The 21,178-nt window shown below is 55.3% G+C and overlaps 2 protein-coding genes across 2 annotated transcripts; both read left to right on the top strand.

Annotated features, from left to right (window-relative positions):
• Nucleotides 1–2,388: 2,388 nt before the first annotated feature.
• On the top strand, nucleotides 2,389–6,208 carry LOC104055080 (aquaporin-2). The gene is made up of 4 exons (XM_009556161.2): nucleotides 2,389–2,841; nucleotides 3,982–4,146; nucleotides 4,977–5,057; nucleotides 5,982–6,208. Exons 1-4 carry the CDS (start codon nucleotides 2,479–2,481, stop codon nucleotides 6,195–6,197), a joined length of 825 nt encoding a protein of 274 aa, XP_009554456.1. The 5' UTR covers nucleotides 2,389–2,478; the 3' UTR covers nucleotides 6,198–6,208.
• A 3,402-nt stretch (nucleotides 6,209–9,610) lies between these two features.
• On the top strand, nucleotides 9,611–19,716 carry AQP5 (aquaporin 5). Its single transcript, XM_009556160.2, has 4 exons — nucleotides 9,611–14,819; nucleotides 16,123–16,287; nucleotides 16,538–16,621; nucleotides 17,172–19,716. The coding sequence occupies exons 1-4, from the start codon at nucleotides 14,457–14,459 to the stop codon at nucleotides 17,355–17,357; spliced, it is 798 nt and encodes a 265-aa protein (XP_009554455.1). The 5' UTR covers nucleotides 9,611–14,456; the 3' UTR covers nucleotides 17,358–19,716.
• Nucleotides 19,717–21,178: the final 1,462 nt, after the last annotated feature.

Genomic DNA, 21,178 nt, shown 5'->3' with positions numbered 1-21,178 from the left:
TAGTTGAGTTGGAAGGGACCGACAGCGACCATCGAGTCCAGCTGGCAAGTCCTGCTACCCCGCCTTTTGTGGAGGGAAGAACAGGCCTTCCCACATCCTTATGGATCCTTTCCATCTTGAGATGTTCCAAGATTCTATGGCATAATTTGAGCAATACGGAAGATTTTGCGTCAACCATTCACTTCAGTTCCAGTGGCACTTGAACGGTTCCTCTGGACGGGAAAAACATTTGGATTGTGATACAATAACAGCCTTTGTCAGAGCCAAAAAAATGGACTCTCAGTCCTGGAGCTCTGAGTCCCTCTAAAATGAAATGCCCATAGAACCATGGAATGGGTTGGGTTGGAAGGGACCTCCAAGACCATCCAGTTCCAATCCTCTGCCACAGGCAGAGACATCTCCCACTGGATCAGGGGCTCCAACCCCATCCAACCTGGCCTGGAACCCCTCCAGGGATGGAGCAGCCACCTCTGCTCTGGGCAACCTGGGCCAGGACCTCCCCAACAATCACAGGAAAACATTTCTCCCTCAGATCTCATCTCAATCTCCCCTCTTTCAGCTCAAAACCCTTCCCTGTCTCTGCCCTCCCTCAGAAAAATCACCCAGGAATGGGCAAATGTGCCCTGAGCAAGAGAAGAAAAGAGAAAACCGACTCATTCGGCAATTATTGGACGGTTTGATGTGAAGAACTGTGCTCCAGAGAAGAAAACATCATTCCTCTTTTCAGGATTAACACATGTCTGCAAAGCCGAGTTGGCCAAAACCCCTGTAATTGGAGCACAGGTGGTGTTCCAGCTGTACGTGTCGGGTTTTCACACTAGAATTTCTTTCTTGAGTCATTTCTTGGGGTTGGTTCCCATTTTTCTACGCAGGAAACCTCTCCTGCATCGGTAAAATTCTGCTCCTATGAAGAATCGAGTTGTAGTCAATCACTTGGAGTTTTGCGCCTCTAAGGGTTTCTTTTGTGGTGTTATTTAAGCACCGTCCGCGTCCCGGTTTTCAACACAACCCCAGCTCAGCTCCATCTCTGTCTCCTCAGAACCTCCCTTTCTCACTCTCCTCCCCATAGAACCACAGAATCCCTCGGTTGGAAAAGACCTTTGAGATCATCAAGTCTAACCGTACCTGTCCACTACTAAATCATATCCCCAAGGATTTAATCTACGCATCGTTTAAACACCTCCAGGGATGGGGACTCAACCACCTCCGTGGGCAGCTGTTCAAGTGCTTGAGAACCCTTTCAGTCAAGAAGTTTTTTCCTAATGCCCAACCTGAGCGCGTCCAGAGAAGAGATTCTGTGAACCTCACCTGGTGCACATTGAGGTCGTTCTCATCCTCTCACTTGGGTGAAGAGACCAACACTCTCCTCTCTACAACCTCGTTTCAGGCAGTTGTAGACGGTGACGAGGTCTCCCCTCAGCCTCCTCTTCTCCAGGCTAAACAACCCCAGGTCCTTCAGCTGCTCCTCACAAGACTTGTCCTCCAGCCCCTTCACCATCTTCGTTGCCCTTTTCTGGATGCATCCAGGACTTTGATGTCTTTCTTGTAGTGAAGGGCTCAAAACTGAACACAGGATTCTCTTGTGAGACCTCATGTGGAATATTGTGTCCAGTTCTGGAATCCTCAATGTAAGGAGATGGAGCTGTTGGAACGGGTCCAGAGGAGGCTATAAGGATGATCTGAGGGCTGGAGAACCTCCCGTACGAGGACAGGCTGAGAGAGTTGGGGTTGTTGGAGAAGAGAAGGCTCTGAGGAGATCTTAGAGTGACCTTCCAGTACCTGAAGGGGCTCCAAGAAAGCTGGAGAAGGGCTGTTCATAAAGGCTGTGGGGATGGGATGAGGGGGAACGGGGATAAACTGGAGAGGGACAGATTTAGACTGGACATTAAGAAGAATTTCTTCCCCATGAGAGTGGTGAGACACTGGAACAGGTTGCCCAGAGCAGTGGTGGCTGCTCCGTCCCTGGAGGGGTTCCAGGCCAGGTTGGATGGGGCTTGGAGCCCCTGATCCAGTGGGATGTCCCTGCCCGTGGCAGGGGGGTTGGAACTGGATGATCTTTGAGGTCCCTTCCAACCCAAACCTTAGTATGATTCTATGATTTGAGGTGCTGCAGGTTGGAGAAGAGAGGAGCGACGACCACCTCTGGAGATAAGACCCTTACTAAGAAAGCCCTGGAGAAAGGGAACGGCGTTTCCTGGCACTGCTCGAGGCTGATTTATGACTTCCCAAGGGTGGCGAACACCGCATTCCCCAGCTGCAAGGGTGGGGGCAGGCGCTGGTGTTCCCTCAACTGGAACACAAGGGAAAAAAAAAAGCATCAGGTTTCCTTGGACCACAATCCCACCTCCTTTAGCGGGCGATCGTTCAACCCACCACATCCATATATATCGTCCCCCTCTCATTCTCTGTGGTCACAGCAACCGCGGTATTCATCCCCTGAAGACACCACGGGCGGAGTCATTCCTTGCAGCCTCCGTGATGTGGGAACTGCGATCCGTAGCCTTCACCCGGGCTGTCTTTGCAGAATTTCTGGCGACTTTGGTCTTCATCCTCTTCGGCCTGGGCTCTGCTCTGAACTGGCCCTCAGCTTCCTCCCCAAGCATCCTTCAAATCGCGCTGGCTTTTGGTTTGGCCATCGGCACGCTGGTCCAAGCCCTGGGGCACATCAGTGGAGCCCACATCAACCCAGCAGTGACGGTGGCTTGCCTCATCGGCTCCCAAGTCTCCTTCCTCCGTGCGGTCTTCTACGTGGTGGCCCAGCTCCTGGGGGGAGTGGTCGGTGCTGCCATCCTACACGAGATCACCCCTTCCGACTCCCGAGAAGGCTTGGCCATCAACAAGGTAAGAACTTCACACCATGGATGGGTTTGGAAGGGAGCAGGAAAGACCCGGGCAGAGCTTTCGGAAAGGCTGAGAGACGTGGAGAAAGGTTTTGGGGCCACCAAGGAACCCCCTTGTTCAGCGTTGGGTAGGAAACCACTGTTAGATGCAGCCCAACACCATGAAGTGCTGCACTAAGGGTCCTTCCAGGAGCAGCAACAAAGAGCCCAGGCTGCCTCCTCTGCTTTTAGGACTAAAAGTAGATGGGTGATCCATAGACACTTCCCTTAGAAGACAAAGCCACATCACCCCGGTTTGATCCAGGGCTGTGGAGGAGCTGATTTTGGAGAAGACTTACGTGTTTAGGGAAGGATACGGGCATAAAAAATCACCTCTCCATTCTTCTTGCCCCAAACTCATCCCTCTTGCCCGTCTCGGTGCGGCACCTGAGCTTCAAGAGGGGAGATTGAGATGAGATCTTAGGCAGAAATGTTCTGCTGTGAGGGTGGGGAGGCCCTGGCCCAGGTTGCCCAGAGCGGTGGTGGCTGCCCCATCCCTGGAGGGGTTCAAGACCAGGTTGGATGGGGCTTTGGAGCCCCTGATCCAGTGGGAGGTGTCCCTGCCCATGGCAGGGCATGGGGTTGGGTGGGCTTTGAGGTCTCTTCCAACCCAAACTATCTCATGGTTCCATGACTCTCACTTGGTGTCCACCAGAACCCCCAGATCCCATCCCTGGAGGGGTTCCAGGCCAGGTTGGATGGGGCTTTGGAGCCCCTGATCCAGTGGGAGGTGTCCCTGCCCATGGCAGGGGGTTTGGAACTGGATGGGCTTTGAGGTCCTTTCCAACCCAAACCATTCCAGGATTCTATGATCTTAAGTCTGAGGAAAGCAACATAAAACCCCTCCCTGGGCGTGAAAGACGAGCGGGAAAAAATACTTCCAGAACTGCAACTCCAACTCTTCCTGCCCACTTCATTCACCCCCTCTGGCCCACTTTTCCTTTTACCCGCGCAATGTCTCCACCTCTTCATGGTAGTGCCAAAAACCTCACCTATTTCATCTGTCCTTCTGGTTTCTCCTCGACTTGGTTTCCCCCTCCCCATTTCCAGCCCAGACTCCAAAATTCCCCATCCCTGAGATCTATTTTTTCTCCCTTTCCAGCTGCACAACGAGACGACGACGGGGCAGGCGGTGACCGTCGAGCTCTTCCTCACCTTCCAGCTGGTCCTCTGCATCTTTGCTTCTACTGACGAACGCCGGGAGGACAACCTGGGCTCTCCTGCCCTGTCCATTGGCCTTTCTGTTGCTGTGGGACACCTCCTTGGGGTGGGTAGAACGGGTTAAAACACCGCCCTTTTCAGGTTGCCTTTGTCTTTGTGCCCAACGCTTGCTTTGCCGCGTGCTCCGGGGTGGATGGGGGGTTTGTAACTCCTGCGGTGCTCATGGTTTTCCATTGAGTTGAAGAGAAACGTTCCACCAAAACCATAACGGAGCCATGGCCTGAGCTTGGCTTCTATTGAGCATGAAGAAACGGACCCTGCTGAGCTCTGCTGCCCCTCGAGCCCCATAGGGAGCTCCCATGGGGCAGTGAGGTCTTTGGTTTTGGGGTGAATGTGTCAGTGATTGAGGTACTCCAAACCATGATAAGATCTGGAAGTGTTTGGGATGGACACACAGGGAAATCCATCCTGGGTGATGGACCAAAACAGCTCCTCAAACTCCCGGCGTCTTTGGAGATGCATTAAAATAACAACGTTCACCCCACATCTTCCATCCTTAGTGACCTGCAAGCCCATGTGTCCATGGGACTGTTCTTCTCCTGTCCTCAGGGGTAAAGAGCAGCAATTTGCTCCAGGAATAGAGGCAGCAGGAGCTTCTCCTCGCAGCCCCGGTCGCTCTGCAGGGCGCGTCGCTCAGCCCGCAGCTGCGTTGCACCACACACAGGACACGTACACGCACAGAAGATGCGCAAACGCACGCCACTCACTCCGGTTGACTCAGGGGCTGGAAGCTTCCAGCATCCCTTTTCCTGGAAGAGGTACGCTGGAGGGTGAAGCATCAGCTCCGGGAATGAATCACCATAATAAACACACCGCCATGGTTCTAAAAAGTGCTAAAAGGGCTTAATGCTAACGACGTGTGGGGTTCCTCCGCAGATCCGTTACACCGGTTGCTCCATGAATCCAGCCAGATCCTTCGCTCCTGCTGTGATAGTCGGAGACTTCAGTGACCACTGGGTAAGAAGTCAGGTCTACGCGTTGTTCCGGTGGGATGAGGCCCCGGAATTACCAGGGTTCCTAGAAACCTGCGGGGCTGGCCGGATTCCATGCCAGCTCCCAGCTGGAAGAGAGACGGAGAGATTAGCAAAAAGAGGTGGGGTTGTGGGGTGCTTACGTAGCTTATCCAAGCGGGGTGCGTTGCAACAGCAAGAGGGTGTGTGGTTGGTTGACCTCGACTTAGCAAAAGAAGCAAAACCAATGGAAAGAGGAGCTCTTCTTGCCCGTCCTGGGCGCCTTTCTTCGTTCCGCTCGGATCTGGGGCTGTATTTTCCACCAGCTCCTGTGGGAGCATTCCCAGCTCTTTCCATCTACAAAGCGAACGTCCGGAACCAGAGTGATGGTGCTTCACGCTGGTGCGCTCCGAGGTGTTCAGCCCAAGCTGGAAGCCTCCACCTCTCCTCCTCACGTCTGGGATGCGCTGGTTCCTTACTCAGATGGATTCTGGTCTCAGCGCTCCGGCATTCACTAAATCAGATTTCCAGAGGGCAAAAGAAGCCCACGTCATCGAATCATGGAATCATAGAATGGTTTGGGTTGGAAGGGACCTCTATAGCCATGTGGGAATGGGTAGGAAGACACTTTCCCAGGGGAACTCAATCCATTAAGCGTGCTCATGATGGGTCTATCGTTAACGAAGACCACGCGGCTCTCAACAGAGGAGGAAAGAGAGAAGAGGATGGGTTTGGCATATTGAGGTACAACAGCAGCAGATGGGAGTTCAGTGGTGGCCAAAGCAGAGGTGGCTTCTGCATTTTTCTCCCAATGCACACAGGGCAGGAAGAAACGTAACCCCCCTGCAATGCTCCTCAGAACCCCCGGTTCCCCTCTGTCCCCCCAAATCAGGCTGGTTTTTCTCTTACTCAATTCTTCTCTTTCTCCAAGGTCTTCTGGGTGGGACCGCTGGTTGGGGCAGCCGCAGCCTCCATCATCTACAACTACATCCTCTTCCCACAAGCCAAAACCTTCTCAGAGAGACTCGCCATCTTCAAAGGCTTCGAGCCGGAGGAGGACTGGGCAGAGCGCGAGGTCCGCCGGCGGCAATCAGTGGAGCTCCACTCCCCACAGACCTCGCCGAGAGGGATGTCTGAGAAGGTGTAGCCAAACCTCCCAACGGGAGAAACCCCTGGCACCCATTTCAAAGACACTGCGTGTTCAGATGAGCGTTTCCTCTCTCCCCTCTCTCCTTTCCTTCTTTGCCGGGGGGATGAAAGTTGGATCATCTCCCGGGGAGACGCACTGTGACGGCCCAACCCGCCTTCTATCACCCGGCTTCCCCCGTAGCCGATGGTTTTCTGGCGCTGGGGGCAAAATTCCATTAACTCAAACCCACCGGTGTAGCAACAGGAACGCCAACACCGGGATCCCACCCTGGGCCGACTCCTTCCACGTCCCCCTCGCAGGAGGTAGCGCTTGGCGGAGTTTGTTGCCCTTCGTGAAGAGCTCAAAGGCGCTGTGGAGAGCTGTAATTACAGCCATTTGTTGGGTGTGGAGGTTGCCACCCGATGCCTCATTGCTGTTGAACTCTTCCTACCCGATTTCTCCTCGCTGTTCGCGCTCACACACGCACAAACACAGAGGAGCGCTCGCTTCATGGCTCAAGTGTCTCAGAAGCTACAAGTTTTGCTGCTGCAAAGAACCGAATTTACCACCCGTCACGGGATGCAAATGCCCTTCCTGAGAAGGTGGGACTGAAAGAGCTCCTGATGACCCCATCGGGCAGCTCTTGCAACTCCTCTCTCCTGTGACGATGAGAAACCTCCTGATTTTCAGCCCAAATTCCGCCCTGGCTTGTTGGTTCCTGGACCAGTGTTGTCCTCCAGCTTTGATGCTTCACCTTTCTGCCTGGTTTTTACTTTCTTTCCTCTATTCCTGTTCCACTCTCATTCTCAGATCAAAGCATTTCAGTGTCATCTTCTCCACCACTCGCTTCCTACAGCCCAGATCTGAACATCTCCATCCCTGGAGGTCTTCAAAAAGCCGTGTAGATATGGCGCTTCGGGACACGGTTCTGTCGGCACGGTGGAGTTGGATTGGATGATCTTAGAAGTCTTTTCCAACTTCAATGGAAAAGTCTTTTCCAACTTTTCCATGGCATCATTCCACCAAAGCCTCACCACCATCCCACTCCTTTCTTCCGCTGTGTCAGGACCCGCGTAGGGTCCCCTGCGGAGGCAAAGGATTGGGGTCAGTCTTCAGGACGTCACGTTGCCTTTTAACCTCGAAGTCACCTCTTTCCAGGGTGACATCCTCGTGTCGCTTTCTGCCGGCGATGTCTCCCCAACATCGCCCCATGACAAGACGTTATCGCCACACTCAGATTTGTTCTGCTAAGGCTGTAAACGGGAATATTCAATCAGATTGGACCCAATTCCAAATCATAGGGAACATTCCTGATCGTTTTCTACCCTCTGGCTCTGTTGACATGAACCACCACCAAATGATGACCTTCTCTTCCTCTTCATCCACCGTGCTCTGCTTGTTCCACTTTCCTCCTTCTATGGGATTCATAATTTCCTCTGTTCTTCTCCGCGCTCTTCCTCAAACATTTCCTAATGGTTATTCCTGGATGGAAAAGGAGCAAAAAAAAAGCTTTGATCCGTCTCAGACCAGGTGTTATCGTGGTCTTCGTTGCACCGTCCCACGTGAGGCTGATGGCACGGGAGCTCCTGCGTCGCTTCTTCTGGCTGTCATTTTACAGAATCATAGAATCCCCGAACGGTTGGGTTGGAAGGGACCTCAAAGCCCATCCAGTTCCATGGGGAGGGACACCTCCCACCGGATCGGGGGCTCCAAGCCCCATCCAAGCTGGCCTGGAACCCCTCCAGGGATGGGGCAGCCACCACCGCTCTGGACAACCTCTTCCAGGACCTCCCCATCATCACAGGAGAACATTTCTTCCTAAGATCTCCTCTCCATTGCAGCTCAAAACCCTTCCCCCACCTCTTATCTGTGCCCTCCCTGATCCAGAGCTCCTCTCCAGCTTTCCTGGAACCCATTTCCATACTGGAAGCTGCTCTAAGGTCTCCTTGGAGCCTTCTCTTCTCCAGGCTGAACAACCCCAACTCTCAGCTTGACCTCATGCAGGAGGTTCTCCACCCCTTGGGTCATCTCCGTGGCCTCCTCTGGACTCGCTCCAACAGCTCCGTGTCCTCCTGTTTGATCCTTCAACAGCAAAGGAGCGTTTGAACATCATCTCAGAAAGGGCTCTTCAAAAAAAAGAGTTTTTTTGTTTGTTCTCAGCAAACCCCGCGATTCAAATCAATCCATCAGGGCGTGAAATTGCACTTAAATCCCCAAATAATCATTTTTTTTAGAAGGAGTTTGTATTTTTATCACTTTAAAAAGGAAGAAAAACAATCCGTGTACGTCAGGAAAACGCAAAGAAACTCACCTAGAATTTATCCTGTTTATATCTTGTGTAAAATGCCGTCGAGGTGATCTCTTTTCTTCTCTTTTCTGGCAATTTTCAGGTTAATTACACACCTCATCCGCTTCAGGTCTAATTATTTAATTTATTTTTCACCCTGACAACGTTTAAAACCCACATAAACGGCACAGCCCCCCGAAATGAGTTATTAATGCCTAATAATTACCATTATTACCATTACTCTTTCCAATAAAGTGCTTTGAATTCCCTTCTTTCTATTGAATTAAGAGATGTGAATCAAATAATGACACATTTATGGTCCTATAATAGATAAACGGTCAAATAAAGTCACTTTCCAGGCCCTCAATCCCAGAGGCACCGGTGCGGCGCAGCCCAATCCGGCTTCGAGCGCCACAATGAGTTGATGGGCAAAAGGGACATTAAAAATCAACCCCTGTCTTCAAAACAAGGACACACGGAATAAAGAGCGTCTCTGCCTCAGCAGCGCTCGGATGCTCCGGTTTCTGACGCAGATGGATTCCGGTTTCGGTCACGAAGCCACTTCACTAAACCGGATTTTCAGAGGGTGAAAGAAACCCAAGTTATGGAATCATGGAATGGTTGGGTTGGAAGGGACCTCAAAGCCCATTCAGTCCCACCCCCTGCCATGGGCAGGGACACCTCCCACTGGATCAGGGGCTCCAACTCCCATCCAACCTGGCCTGGAACCTCTCCAGGGATGGGGATTCAGCAGAACCACTGCCATCGCATCATTTGGCTTCATGGGTTGAGGGGTTTAATTATGGAATGGTTTGGGTTGGAAGGGACCTCAAAGTCCATTCAGTCCCACCCCTGCCATGGGCAGGGACACTTCCCACTGGATCAGGGGCTCCAACCCCCATCCAACCTGGACTTGGACACCTCCAGGGATGGGGATTCAGCAGAACCGCAGCCATGGTGTCATTTGGATTCATGGGTGGAGGGGTTTAATCATGGAATGGGTTGGTTGGAAGGGACCTCAAAGCCCCTCCAGTCCCACCCCCTTCCATGGGCAGGGACACCTCCCACTGGATCAGGGGCTCCAAAGCCCCATCCAACCCTGGAACCCCTCCAGGGATGGGGCAGCCACCACTCCTCCGGGCTCCCCACCCTCACAGGGAAACATTTCTCTTTCTTCTAACCAGCCCTTTGCTTTCCTTATTATCCTCGTGTGATCATTCCATGACAATTTAGATGCAAATTAATTACTAATGATGGTGGCATTTCTACTGCAGACCCAAAAGCATCTGCAGACCCAAAAGCACCTTCGAGGCCATCATTTCCTACACAAAGAGCAGAGCAAAGCTGTTACGAAGCGTCGACACCACGAAGTGTCGACATCATCTCAATAGCATCAACCCTGCTGAAAAGCTCGTGGGTTAAAAGGTTGGAATCCCGGGTTCAGGTTTGGATCCCTCAGTCCAAGACAGACCTTGAAGGATTGAAGCATCTCCGGAGAAGGGAAAGGGTTGGAGCCCAGGGGTTCTGGGAGAAGCTGAGGGATCTCAGGGGGGTTTCATCTGGAGAAGAGGAAGCTGAGGGGAGACCTCATCGCTCTCTGCAGCTCCCGGTAAAGAGGTTGTGGGGAGGTGGGTGTTGGGCTCTTCTCCCAAGGAACGAGTGATGGGACCAGAGGAAACATCTTCAAGTTGTGCCAAAGAAGGTTTGGATTGGAATTGGATATTGGGAATAATCTCTTTACTGACAGAGTGGTGAAGCCCAGGCAGAGGTTGCTCAGAGCGGTGGAGTCTCCATCCCTGGAGGGGTTCAGAAAACATTCAGGAGTGGCACTTGGGGACAGGGTTTGGTCGGCACAGTGGGGTTGGGCTGATGGTTGGACTGGATGAGCTTAGAGGGCTTTTCCATACTTAATGATCCTATGATTCGAAGGTCACAGTACCCACTCAGCTCCGTGCAGCAGCCACCAGGGCCTGGAGGACACCTTCAGGACCACCTTCTCAAGATAAAGTGGTGGGAGAGGGACACGGGGGACATCCCCAAAGCCAGATTTGGGCTCAGAGGTTCTTCCCTGCAAAGCCGGGTCGGGTTGGTAGGGAAATCAAACCCTGGTTGCTCCAGAGGAGAATGTGGACACACATCAGCCCGAGGCCAGTAGAGTAATCCCCAGTCTTTAAAGGGAGCAGATCGTGGGTCAGATTAGATAAAGCCTTGAAAGGCCCATCTTCAGATTAGATAAAGCCTCCAAAGCCCCGTCTGAAGACGTGTACGGAGACGTCACCTCTCCTGCCAGAAGGTGGTGAGGCTTTGTGCTAATCCCACCACTTTCCCTACCACCGCGGCAAAACGCAGCCTCAAGAACTGAGGATGAGGAGGGGGAAAGTTACCATTTCTCGCTTTAATTCCCAGTCCACATTGGGGTTTTATTCCTCCTTTTCGCCTCGCTGCAAAATCCCAGAGCCGATCCAGCAAGAAACAAAGGAACCGAACCCAACTTTCTCCTCCTAATCCCAACTAATCACAGATTCCAGCGGAAGGAGTTACCTTCTCTTACTATTATTATTCCCGCTCGTATGACTGTGCCGGTTTTAAGGTCAAGATATGGGTGAAAAGAAACCAAACCAAGGTTTGATCAGGTCCCACCAGCATTTAGAGTTCCAGTTTGAGTGTCTACACCACCATCTGCCGGGCTTTGAGGTCCAGCCCGGAGCTGAACTCATCAGAAATCGGGGCTGTCCCAAAAATGACAAATTGGAGCCCCGTGTGGGTTCCGTGAATGAAATGGGCAAACTGGGAAGGACTGGGTCTGCCGCGCGTCTTTGGTTAATAGCGCCCACACTTGTGGGTGAGGAAGGTCCCGGGCGAGGATGAGGCACCGGTTGCCTTCCTCCCAGCCGAGCATCTCACATCCCACCCCAGCGGTGGGCTCGGGGCTGTATCCTTCTCCAGGGCATCACCCCTAGAGTTGAGCAGCAGATGGGGGTGATTTGGGGTTGCGTTGGGTGCTAAAACCAGCAAGGAGAAAGAGGAGGAGGATGAGGAGGAGGAGGAGGAGGAGGAGGAGGAGGAGGAGGAAGGAGACTGCTAAACCTGTCCTCCTTGAAAACACCTCCTCATCTCCTTTCCTCCAAAAGCCTGGGGGTGAAGCAAGGCACGCGTTGACCCCACCACGCAGGTTTCTCTCTGCCAGGAGGAAACCTCCTCAACCTCTTGCCCAATTCAATGAAATTGGAGACATCAAAGGCGCTCGTTGTCCACACAAACTCCTCGGAGGCAGCTGGGAAGAAGAAAAAGAGCCTTCCCGATGCCTGTTCCACATGGTTAGACATCAGAGAAGCCAAGCAGGAATGTCCCAGAGAGGAACGATGGAGCAAACAGCCTTGGGAGAAGAGGTTTGGCAGAACAGGTTGTTAGAGGAACATCTTGGTTCTCTCCAATGGAAGTTCTCCCCATCGTTTTTCAGCCTTATTTGATTAAATAACGGGAGCTGAGGTTGTTTAGCCTGGAGAAAAGGAGGTTGAGGGGAGAACTCATCGCTCTCTGCAGCTCCTGGAAGGGAGGTTGGAGCCAGGGGGGTTCTGGGCTCTTCTCCCCAGTAACGAGTGGTGGGACGCGAGGAAATGACCTCAAATTGCACCAGGGGAGGGTTAGATTGGATATCGGGAAATAATAATCCTTCATGGCAAGGGTTGTCAAGCCCCGGTAGATGCTGCCCAGGGCAGTGGTGGAGTCCCTGGAGGGGTTCAGAAGATGGGAAGATGAGGGGCTCGGAGATGTGGTTGAGCAGTGGATAGGGACGGTTGGACACGATGATCTCAAAAGGTCTTTTCCAACCAAACCACCCCACGATTCCATCTCCCACTCAGGAGGACTCTGCCAGGAGGTTTTTGAGCCGCAGCTGGTGGAGCATCTTTTGGCTCAACCGAAGCGAGGCGCGCGGTGGAGGAGCCGCCAGCAGAACGCGGCCACCTCCGAGGGAGCTCTGCGGCAGAGGCGCTACGAAAGGGTTTGGAGGATGGGAAGGAGGAGCGTTTTATCCAGCTGGAGCCACCGGCAGGGCTGAAGGGAAGTGGCAAGCGATTATCCCAGCTGGAATGGGGCCAAGGCGTCTTGAAATACCAGCTTGCAAAACTTTCACCAAAACAACGCCAACGGAGCAGATGTTTCGAAGATAACAGATCGGGTCTTGCACCCGGCAATCCTCCCCTGGATTGGGGGAACCAGGAGAAAACCATCACCAGGAATTAACGCTGGATCCTCCGTCCCCTCTCTGGATCTGTGTGCCGAGCTCAGGGCTTTGGGTACAGCGAGAAGAGAAAAGCTCGGATTTTTTGGGGGGGGCTCTGGAGGAAGAATTCCCCTCTTCTTCCTCTGAAGGGAATCCCTCCCGGCTTTTGATCCCTCCGTCCCCTCGAGCCTCTCTGGATCTGTGTCCTGAGCTCAGGGTTTTGGGTACAGCGAGAAGAGAAAAGCTCGGATTTTTTGGGGGGGGCTCTGGAGGAAGAATTCCCCTCTTCTTCCTCCGAAGGGAATCCCTCCCGGCTTTTGATCCTACAGGATACGCGCAGGTCTGCCTGCACCCTGCAGAAGGCAGCAGCGTATGCGACCTTTCAGTGCTTTTTTTTCCCAGTTTAAAGAGGGATTTCTGTTCTTTTAATGATCTCCTGCACGTAGAGCTTTGCTCACCGCTCGCTGCAGCCGTGGACAACCTCAGCCCAGGCTCCATCGCTTGAGAATGGGGAGATCCAACCAGCCAAGCAAAGAGAGCCCAGCTGGCACGAGGACCACGGAGGAGCCAAAAATTCATTGTTAAATCAATTTTCCACCTTTTTCCCACCCCAAAACCTCAGTCCCCGAGAGCTCCCTGTTGCACAGCGCTGCCAGCATCCCCTCTTCGCTCCCTGCCAGCCAAGGGTTTGCAGCTGGGAGGGTTCAGGATGGAAGGCAGCACCACGGGGACCTGAAAGGGGACGTGCGAAGGTGGCCTGTGTCCGTGCAAAGCCCGCGGCTTTACGCTGGCATTCCCAAGAGCAAAATCATTGACCTCATTGAGCAATAGCTTGAAAAGCCAAAAGAAAAGAGAAGAGCTGGTGATGACAGGGGGAGGATACACCCTCCCTGGCTACAGGCACCGAGAAAACCCCCCCGACCGCCGATTCCCACGCCGGCAAAACTCACACCCGATGCTCTGGAAGGAGCAGCAAAGGTGAAAGGCAGCAGAGGAGTCCTCAGCCTTTGGGCTCTCCAGAGACCAAACCTCTTTAGCTGAGCTACACCATCCTGGTCAGCCTCCATCCAGGCATCTCGAGGAACCCTCAGCTTGGCTACAGCTTCCCAGAGGGGCAAAGCACCCCCCAAAACGCTCCCCCGGCTGAATCCAAACCACTTCTTTCCTGGGGCTGAGCTGTCTTGACAGCCCGGGAGCAGCTCCAGGTGCTTAACTTTGCTCTATATTTCCCCATCCCGCGTCAACCGAACGCACCAGGAGCCCCCGAGTCCCTTCGCCTCCGCACCACCAACAAAGAGTTTGCCATGAGAAACCCAATCCTCTCCGTCCCACGGAGAAAGGGAGTATTAACTACACCTCTACCAAGGAAACCCCGAGCACCTGGTGAGCGGCTGTAAAAGGGAAAAGCAGAGAGGAGGGAGCACCGCGTCGTTATGCAACGGCGTTATCTAACGACCACAGGGACACCCTATCGGGGCTCATTGTTTGCAGAGGGAAGGAGAAAGAAATGCCACCACCACCTGAGTCACTGGTTCACCAAGAGGCTCCGGAGTTATTTTCAGATGGAAACTTTTCCAGTTTCACACGATAATTTGGGAGGACGGGCCGACTCCCTGGCTCCACCCACCGCCCCGTAACACAGCTCCCTGCTGCTCTTGCATATATAGATAGGTATGGCCCTGCAGTTGGGCGCAGAGCGAAGGACCTGAAGACGGAGGGAACCTCAACTTTCCTCCTCTCCAGCCGCCTCCCGCTCGCTCCCACCATGAAGAAGGAAATATTAACCCTGGCCTTCGCCCGCTCCGTCTTCGTCGAGTTCATCTCCACGCTCATCTTCGTCTTCATCGGCCTCGGCTCAGCCCTGAAGTGGCCGTCCGCCCTCCCCAGCATCCTTCAGATCGCGTTGGCGTTCGGCTTGGCCATCGCCACGCTGGTGCAGGCGTTCGGCCACATCAGCGGCGCTCACATCAACCCAGCGGTGACCATCGCTTTCTTTGTCGGCAACCAGATCTCCTTCCTCCGAACGCTTTTCTACGTCATCGCCCAACTGGTCGGGGCCATCGCCGGAGCTGGAATCCTCTACGGCGTGACGCCAGCCAACACCCGCGGCAACTTGGCCATCAACGCGGTAAGTCTCCCTACCCGGAGAGAGTTCACCTTGCCGCGTGAGCTTCCCTTTCCTCGGGAGCGAGGAGTCGGTGCCAGCGTCAACCCGAAGAGCCGAATCCATAAGCATAGTTGGTCTCAGCGAGGTGTTCTCCACGCACAGAGGGACGGCGATGGGATAGGAGCAAAGTATTGACATGACAGTTTTATTGCGCGGGGTAATGAACGGCGTGGGTTTTTTTACCTCCTTTAATAAGTGCTTCCTTTATCCTAAGGGCCCGAGTGAATCACCGGCACCATTGAGATGTTCTTGACTGCAGCCTCTCCACCTGGAGATTAGTGCCGGGATAGGAGACGTGCCAGGAGGAAAAGGGGGAGGGCAGAGAGCCCAGTTAAACCAGTATGGGCACGGGGAGCACAAACCCACCGCAAACCGGTGTATGGGGGGAGCTCGGTAAGAGAGGGGGGTGGAGAAGAGCTGAAGAAGACACAATGAAGAAGGCGTGGAGGTGCTGTGAGGGGCAGGGGCTGCTCTTAGAGGAGGAGGGGAAATGGTGAGATCAATCGAGATAAGCAGCAACGAGGAGAACATCTCAAACATCTCAAATGCCTGGGTCGGTGCTAGGAAACCACCTGAAGTGGGAGCGGTGGAGCTACCGCTCCGACCGAAGGACGAGGAGAACATCTCAAACATCTCAAATGCCTGGGTCGGTGCTAGGACACCACCTGAAGTGGGAGCGGTGGAGCTACCGCTCCAACCGTGGCCAGATCCAAACTCCTCAGATGCTTTGTAGAGGGTTTGATCGCTAGGATGAGGTCCTCTAACGCGCCTCATTCCCACACATTCCATGCCTCCAACCAATCGGCTTTAGCTAAAAACCAGGCTGGGATGGTTGGAGTTATTTTGCCCTTCCCGTGTCCGGTGGGGTCAAGTCCATCAGATTGTCCCTGGTGGGGTCAAGTCCATCAGATCGTCCCCAGTGGTAAAGGCGGAGGCATTGGGCCAACAATAGCCCTAAGATTGCACCCCGACCTTCATGCCAACCCTCGCCCTTCATCCCACGCCGCTCTGGGGTGGCTGCTGGCTCTTCTCCAGCCTCTCGGGAAGGAGAGAATGGGGAGATCCAACCAGAGAAGAGTCAGGATACAACGAGCAAGGGGGAAAGAAACACCGGGGGGGGGGAAAAACGGGACAAATCCACGTTGGATTTGGTGGGGAAGCACTGATCGTTGCAAGAGACAAGCAGGTGGAGATGTGTTTGTCAAAGCAAAGTACCGAAGAGCCCGAAGGATGGGTAATTATTGGCGTTCTTGGTGGTTTGCAGCTCAACAACAACACAACTGCAGGCCAGGCCCTCGTGGTGGAGATCATCCTCACCTTCCAGCTGGCTGCGTGCATCTTCGCATCCACGGACAACCGGAGGAACGGCAACGTGGGCTCCCCAGCGCTGTCCATCGGCCTCTCCGTTGCCGTAGGCCACTTGGTGGGGGTGAGTGTCCAAGCAGGAGGACAGGGCAGAGGGTCTCGCTAGGATGGAGCCCCCCAAAATAGTCTCCTGTGGTTGGACTCAGAGGGAACCAGGCTGGAAGAGCCAAGGTGGAACATCCTGGGGCTTCTTCTCCATGATGATGATGGGGAGGGCATCTCCACCTCTCTGCGAGACAGATGTTGTCAGGGGCCAATTCGGTTCCTGCTTCTAAAAAGGTCTTCTTAACCCGATCTCCTTTCCACGCTGACAGATCTACTTCACCGGGTGCTCCATGAATCCAGCCCGGTCCTTTGGGCCCGCGGTCATCGTGAGGAGGTTCAGCCCAGCACATTGGGTGAGCATTGGCAGAAGGATGGGATGGGGTGGGGTGGCCGAGAGGCTTCAAGGGCCAAAGGCAGGCAAGGAGGAGAGAGGGTAGACATTGCCACTTGGATTCTACACCTGGAAGGATAAAAGCGGGCTGGAGAACATGGGAGGTCGCACCCCTTGATGCATGAGGAGCAAGTTATCCCCATGGCACCAACGTGGGATGAGCATAAACTCCCGTGTGGTGGTGCACGCTGAGCTAGACCATCACCTGAGGTCAATAAAGCCCACAGAGAAGTCCACCTTAGGCTTCCCACGCACCCAGCACCACCAGCAGGCTCAGATCCAGCCTCGCAAAGCAGGCTTGGTGCCTCCTTTCCATCACACCTCTGCACTCCCAAAGAGCTCGACGTCTTCCGCAAAGGCTGAAGGGCTTTCAGCCCAAGAAGTCTACCGGAATGAGTATCTGCATCTCTCCGTGGGAGGTGTAGAGCAGCGAAGGACGTTGCTGTGATGCCCAGACCTGGTGCACCACCCTCCAAGACCTTCACTCACCCTCTCCTTTGTTGCTTTTCCAGGTCTTCTGGGTTGGACCCATCGTCGGAGCTTGCTTGGCTGCTCTGCTCTACTTCTACATCCTCGTCCCCTACTGCATGAACATGTCGGATAGGGTGGCCATCATCAAGGGCACCTACGAGTCAGAGGAGGAGTGGGAAGAGCAAAGAGAGGAGAGGAAGAAGTCCATGGAGTTGACCCCACCGTAGGAAGAGCTGGAAAAAACCCAAGCGAAAGGAGGGGAGGAAGCCCCACACATGGGCTCGTGTGTGCACCGAAGCCCACTTGATGAACCAGCTACGGTAGACTCTTACGTCTTCTAACTCCAAGATCACCTGCGACCAAGAAAGGAGAATTGCAGTGTCTGTGCATAGAATCCCTCTACGCGAGCGCTAAAACCTCTTCCAGCTTAACTGCAGCCACCGAAGCCCCCACGAAGGCCCCTCGGCTGTGGCTTTGCGCCCCGCTCGGCTGCGTCCCCGCCCTCCTACGGGCGAGTTTTGCCCCGTTTTCAGAGGCTCGAGCCCACCAGAGTGCCGCCGCACGCAGGATTCCAGCCCCGTCTTTGATGGATCAAAGACCGCAACCACCATGTAGACACCGGCGAAGAAGAACGACGGCTTTGGGCAGGGTTGGGTGCAGCCGAATCCCCCGCTTGCTCCTCGCCACAGGGTCTTCGCTGCTCGTAGATGCTCTTCCAGGCGTTCGCGGGTGAGTCCTATTTATTCGCGGCCGCAGAAGGAACGTGATTTTGGGATATTGCGTGGAGATCTTTGTAATATAGTCCGTTATTTATTGTGAATAAAGGAAATCGAAAGGAAATCACGGGTGCGACTCCACGAAGGGATGGGATTTGAGGAGCAAATCTGGGTTAAGGTGGAGGTCAAACCAACCCAAAGAGTTGGGGGAAGAGTTTGGACCTCAAATCCCTCGGTGACCGTGGGCAGGAGGTTGGGAGGTGATAAAGCCATGAATGCCAAAGAGGAGAAACGAGCGCTGGGGTGGGGCAAAGAGCAGGAGATGTGAGGTGCCACATCCAGGGTGGTTGGAAGCCCATCTCCAAGGTGGGCATGAGCTCCAAGGTGCGACTCCACGAAGGGATGGGATTTGAGGAGCAAATCCGGGTTAAGGTGGACGTCAAACCATCCCAAAGAGTTGGGGGAAGAGTTTGGACCTCAAATCCCTCGGTGACCGTGGGCAGGAGGTTGGGAGGTGATAAAGCCATGAATGTCAAAGAGGAGAAAGGAGCGCTGGGGTGGGGCAAAGAGCAGGAGATGTGAGGTGCCACATCCAGGGTGGTTGGAAGCCCATCTCCAAGGTGGGCATGAGCTCCAAGGTGCGACTCCACGAAGGGATGGGATTTGAGGAGCAAATCCGGGTTAAGGTGGAGGTCAAACCAACCCAAAGAGTTGGGGGAAGAGTTTGGACCTCAAATCCCTCGGTGACCGTGGGCAGGAGGTTGGGAGGTGATAAAGCCATGAATGCCAAAGAGGAGAAAGGAGCACTGGGGTGGGGAAAAGAGCAGGAGATGTGAGGTGCCACATCCAGGGTGGTTGGAAGCCCATCTCCAAGGTGGGCATGAGCTGGGAAGAGTTGGAACCAATCCTCCTCCGCACGCTTTGCCGGTTTGACTCAAGCAGGGCTTTCTGCCCCACCAGTTCTCCCGGCTGGCTCCATGGGGGGCTCTCAAAAAGCACCTTGTGATGCCTCCTCAGCCCCCTCGTCTCGTGCTAAACCCACACCTGACCTCTCCTGCTCTTCCAGTTCTACCACAACCTTCTGCCAAAGCCTTCACGGGCACAGGGACACCGTGTGCCGGCGTTGCCCCAACCATCCCCTCCCACCACGTCCCCATATCCAACCCCTTCTTCTTGCTGCAAAGAGGAGGTTTGCACTGAGAACGGAGCCCCAAGAAGGTGGGAGATGCTTGTCTGGGAGTTCCTTGATCCCAACCAGACCTCCCACGGCAGCGCCACGGAGAAAAGAGGTCACATCACCTCTATTTTAGCACAAAAAGCGGCTTTGCAATCCCGGCTGAGGCACCACACGCAGGATTCTTGCTCCTCATATTCCTTCGCCCCTCCAAGTTCTCCACAGAAGAAGGTAGCGACAAGCAGGAGGTGGAAAAGTTTGGGTCCAGGAGAGTTAAAATGCAACCCCGTGTCCTGCCTTAACCCTCCCACCCTCAGGGAAAGGCTGGGATTTAAGACCGTTCCGTGCCTCAGTTTCCCTTTTCATTAAGGAGAGGAACCTCGTGGGGAAAGAGGAGCGCGTTCATAGGGGAAATGCTCCGGGGAAGCATCTCCAGGTCCAAGAAATGTCCCTCTCGGAATGAAACGGGGTGGGGGTCAGCATCCCCAAAAACCGCATCCCACAGCCCCCTCCCCCCCGAGGTCCTGAAGACGCTCCGAGTGGGGCTCGGACTCCCGGATCCCTTCTCCGGTGCGGAGAAGAGATGGGGACCATAACGAGGATTCCCTTCTTGAGGTCGGAGTGGGCATCGTCCGTATGTGTCTCTGCACCGGAGGAGGGATCCGGGAGTCCCAGTTCACCCCAATCGTGGGAATTGGGGAGCACCGCAGCACCCCAGTCCCCCCCAGTCCACACCAGTCCACCCCAGTCCACTCCAGTCCCCCCCAGTCCACATCAGTCCCCCCCAGTCCACACCAGTCCACACCAGTCCCTCTCAGTCCCCCCCCAGTCCCCCCCAGTCCCCCCCTAGTCCACACCAGTCCACCCCAGTCCACCCCAGTCCCCCCTAGTCCACCCCCAGTCCCCCCCCAGTCCCTCCCAGTCCCCCCCAGTCCACATCAGTCCCCCCCAGTCCCCCCCTAGTCCACCCCAGTCCACCCCAGTCCCCCCTAGTCCACCCCAGTCCATCCCAGTCCCCCCCAGTCCCCCCCAGTCCCTCCCAGCCTCCCCCAGTCCCCCCCAGTCCCTCCTAGTCCACCCCAGTCCCCCCCTAGTCCACCCCAGTCCACCCCAGTCCATCCCAGTCCCCCCCAGTCCCCCCCAGTCCCTCCCAGCCTCCCCCAGTCCCCCCCAGTCCCTCCTAGTCCACCCCAGTCCCCCCCTAGTCCACCCCAGTCCACCCCAGTCCACCCCAGTTCCCCCCCAGTCCACACCAGTCCACACCAGTCCACCCTAGTCCCCCCCAGTCCACCCCAGTCCACCCCAGTCCACCCCAGTCCCCCCCAGTCCCCCCCTAGTCCACCCCAGTCCACCCCAGTCCCCCCCTAGTCCACCCCAGTCCACCCCAGTCCCCCCCTAGTCCCCCCCAGTCCCCCCCTAGTCCACCCCAGTCCACCCCAGTCCCCCCCCTAGTCCACCCCAGTCCACCCCAGTCCACCCCAGGCCCCCCCAGTCCACCCCAGTCCCCCCCCAGTTCACCCCAGTCCCTCCCAGTCCCCCCCAGTCCCCCCCAGTCCACACCAGTCCCCCCCAGTCCCTCCCAGTCCACCCCAGTCCCTCCCAGTCCCCCCCTAGTCCACCCCAGTCCCCCCCAGTCCCCCCCTAGTCCCTCCCAGTCCACCCCAGTCCCCCTCCCACTCCCCCCCCAGTCCCCCTCAGTCCCCCCCAGTCCACCCCAGTCCCCCCCCAGTCCACCCCAGTCCCCTCCCAGTCCCCCCCAGTCCCCCCCCAGTCCCTCCCAGTCCCCTCCCAGTCCCTCCCAGTCCCCCCCAGTCCCCCCCTAGTCCCCCCCCAGTCCCTCCCAGTCCCCTCCCAGTCCCCCCCAGTCCCCCTCCCACTCCCCCCCCAGTCCCTCCCAGTCCCTCCCAGTCCCCCCCAGTCCCCTCCCAGTCCCTCCCAGTCCCCCCCAGTCCCCCCCTAGTCCCCCCCAGTGCGATCAAGAAGAGGGAGAAGAAACCCAGCGTGGGTGTGAGCCCTCCCCGGGGATGAATCAGAGCCTCTCGGCGCAGCGCCTCTGCGTCAGCACAGAGCAACCAAAGCGCAGCGCAAATGCCCCCGGGCAGGATGGGACCACGCGGGGCTGAGGGCAGAGGGGAGGGAGGGAGGGAGGAACGAGGGA

This window comes from Cuculus canorus, chromosome 29 (genome assembly GCF_017976375.1).
Source record: "Cuculus canorus isolate bCucCan1 chromosome 29, bCucCan1.pri, whole genome shotgun sequence".
Taxonomy (NCBI): Eukaryota; Metazoa; Chordata; class Aves; order Cuculiformes; family Cuculidae; genus Cuculus; species Cuculus canorus.
This window is presented reverse-complemented; position numbering and strand designations above follow the sequence as displayed.

Excerpts from the sequence above, each read along its gene's own strand:
- LOC104055080 (XM_009556161.2), top strand. The coding sequence starts at position 2,479 with ATGTGGGAACTGCGATCCGTAGCCTTCACCCGGGCTGTCTTTGCAGAA. Across the intron at positions 2,842-3,981 it reads AAGGCTTGGCCATCAACAAG|CTGCACAACGAGACGACGAC; the intron begins GTAAGAACTTCA and ends CTCCCTTTCCAG. Across the intron at positions 4,147-4,976 it reads CTGTGGGACACCTCCTTGGG|ATCCGTTACACCGGTTGCTC; the intron begins GTGGGTAGAACG and ends GTTCCTCCGCAG.
- AQP5 (XM_009556160.2), top strand. The coding sequence starts at position 14,457 with ATGAAGAAGGAAATATTAACCCTGGCCTTCGCCCGCTCCGTCTTCGTC. Across the intron at positions 14,820-16,122 it reads GCAACTTGGCCATCAACGCG|CTCAACAACAACACAACTGC; the intron begins GTAAGTCTCCCT and ends GGTGGTTTGCAG. Across the intron at positions 16,288-16,537 it reads CCGTAGGCCACTTGGTGGGG|ATCTACTTCACCGGGTGCTC; the intron begins GTGAGTGTCCAA and ends CCACGCTGACAG.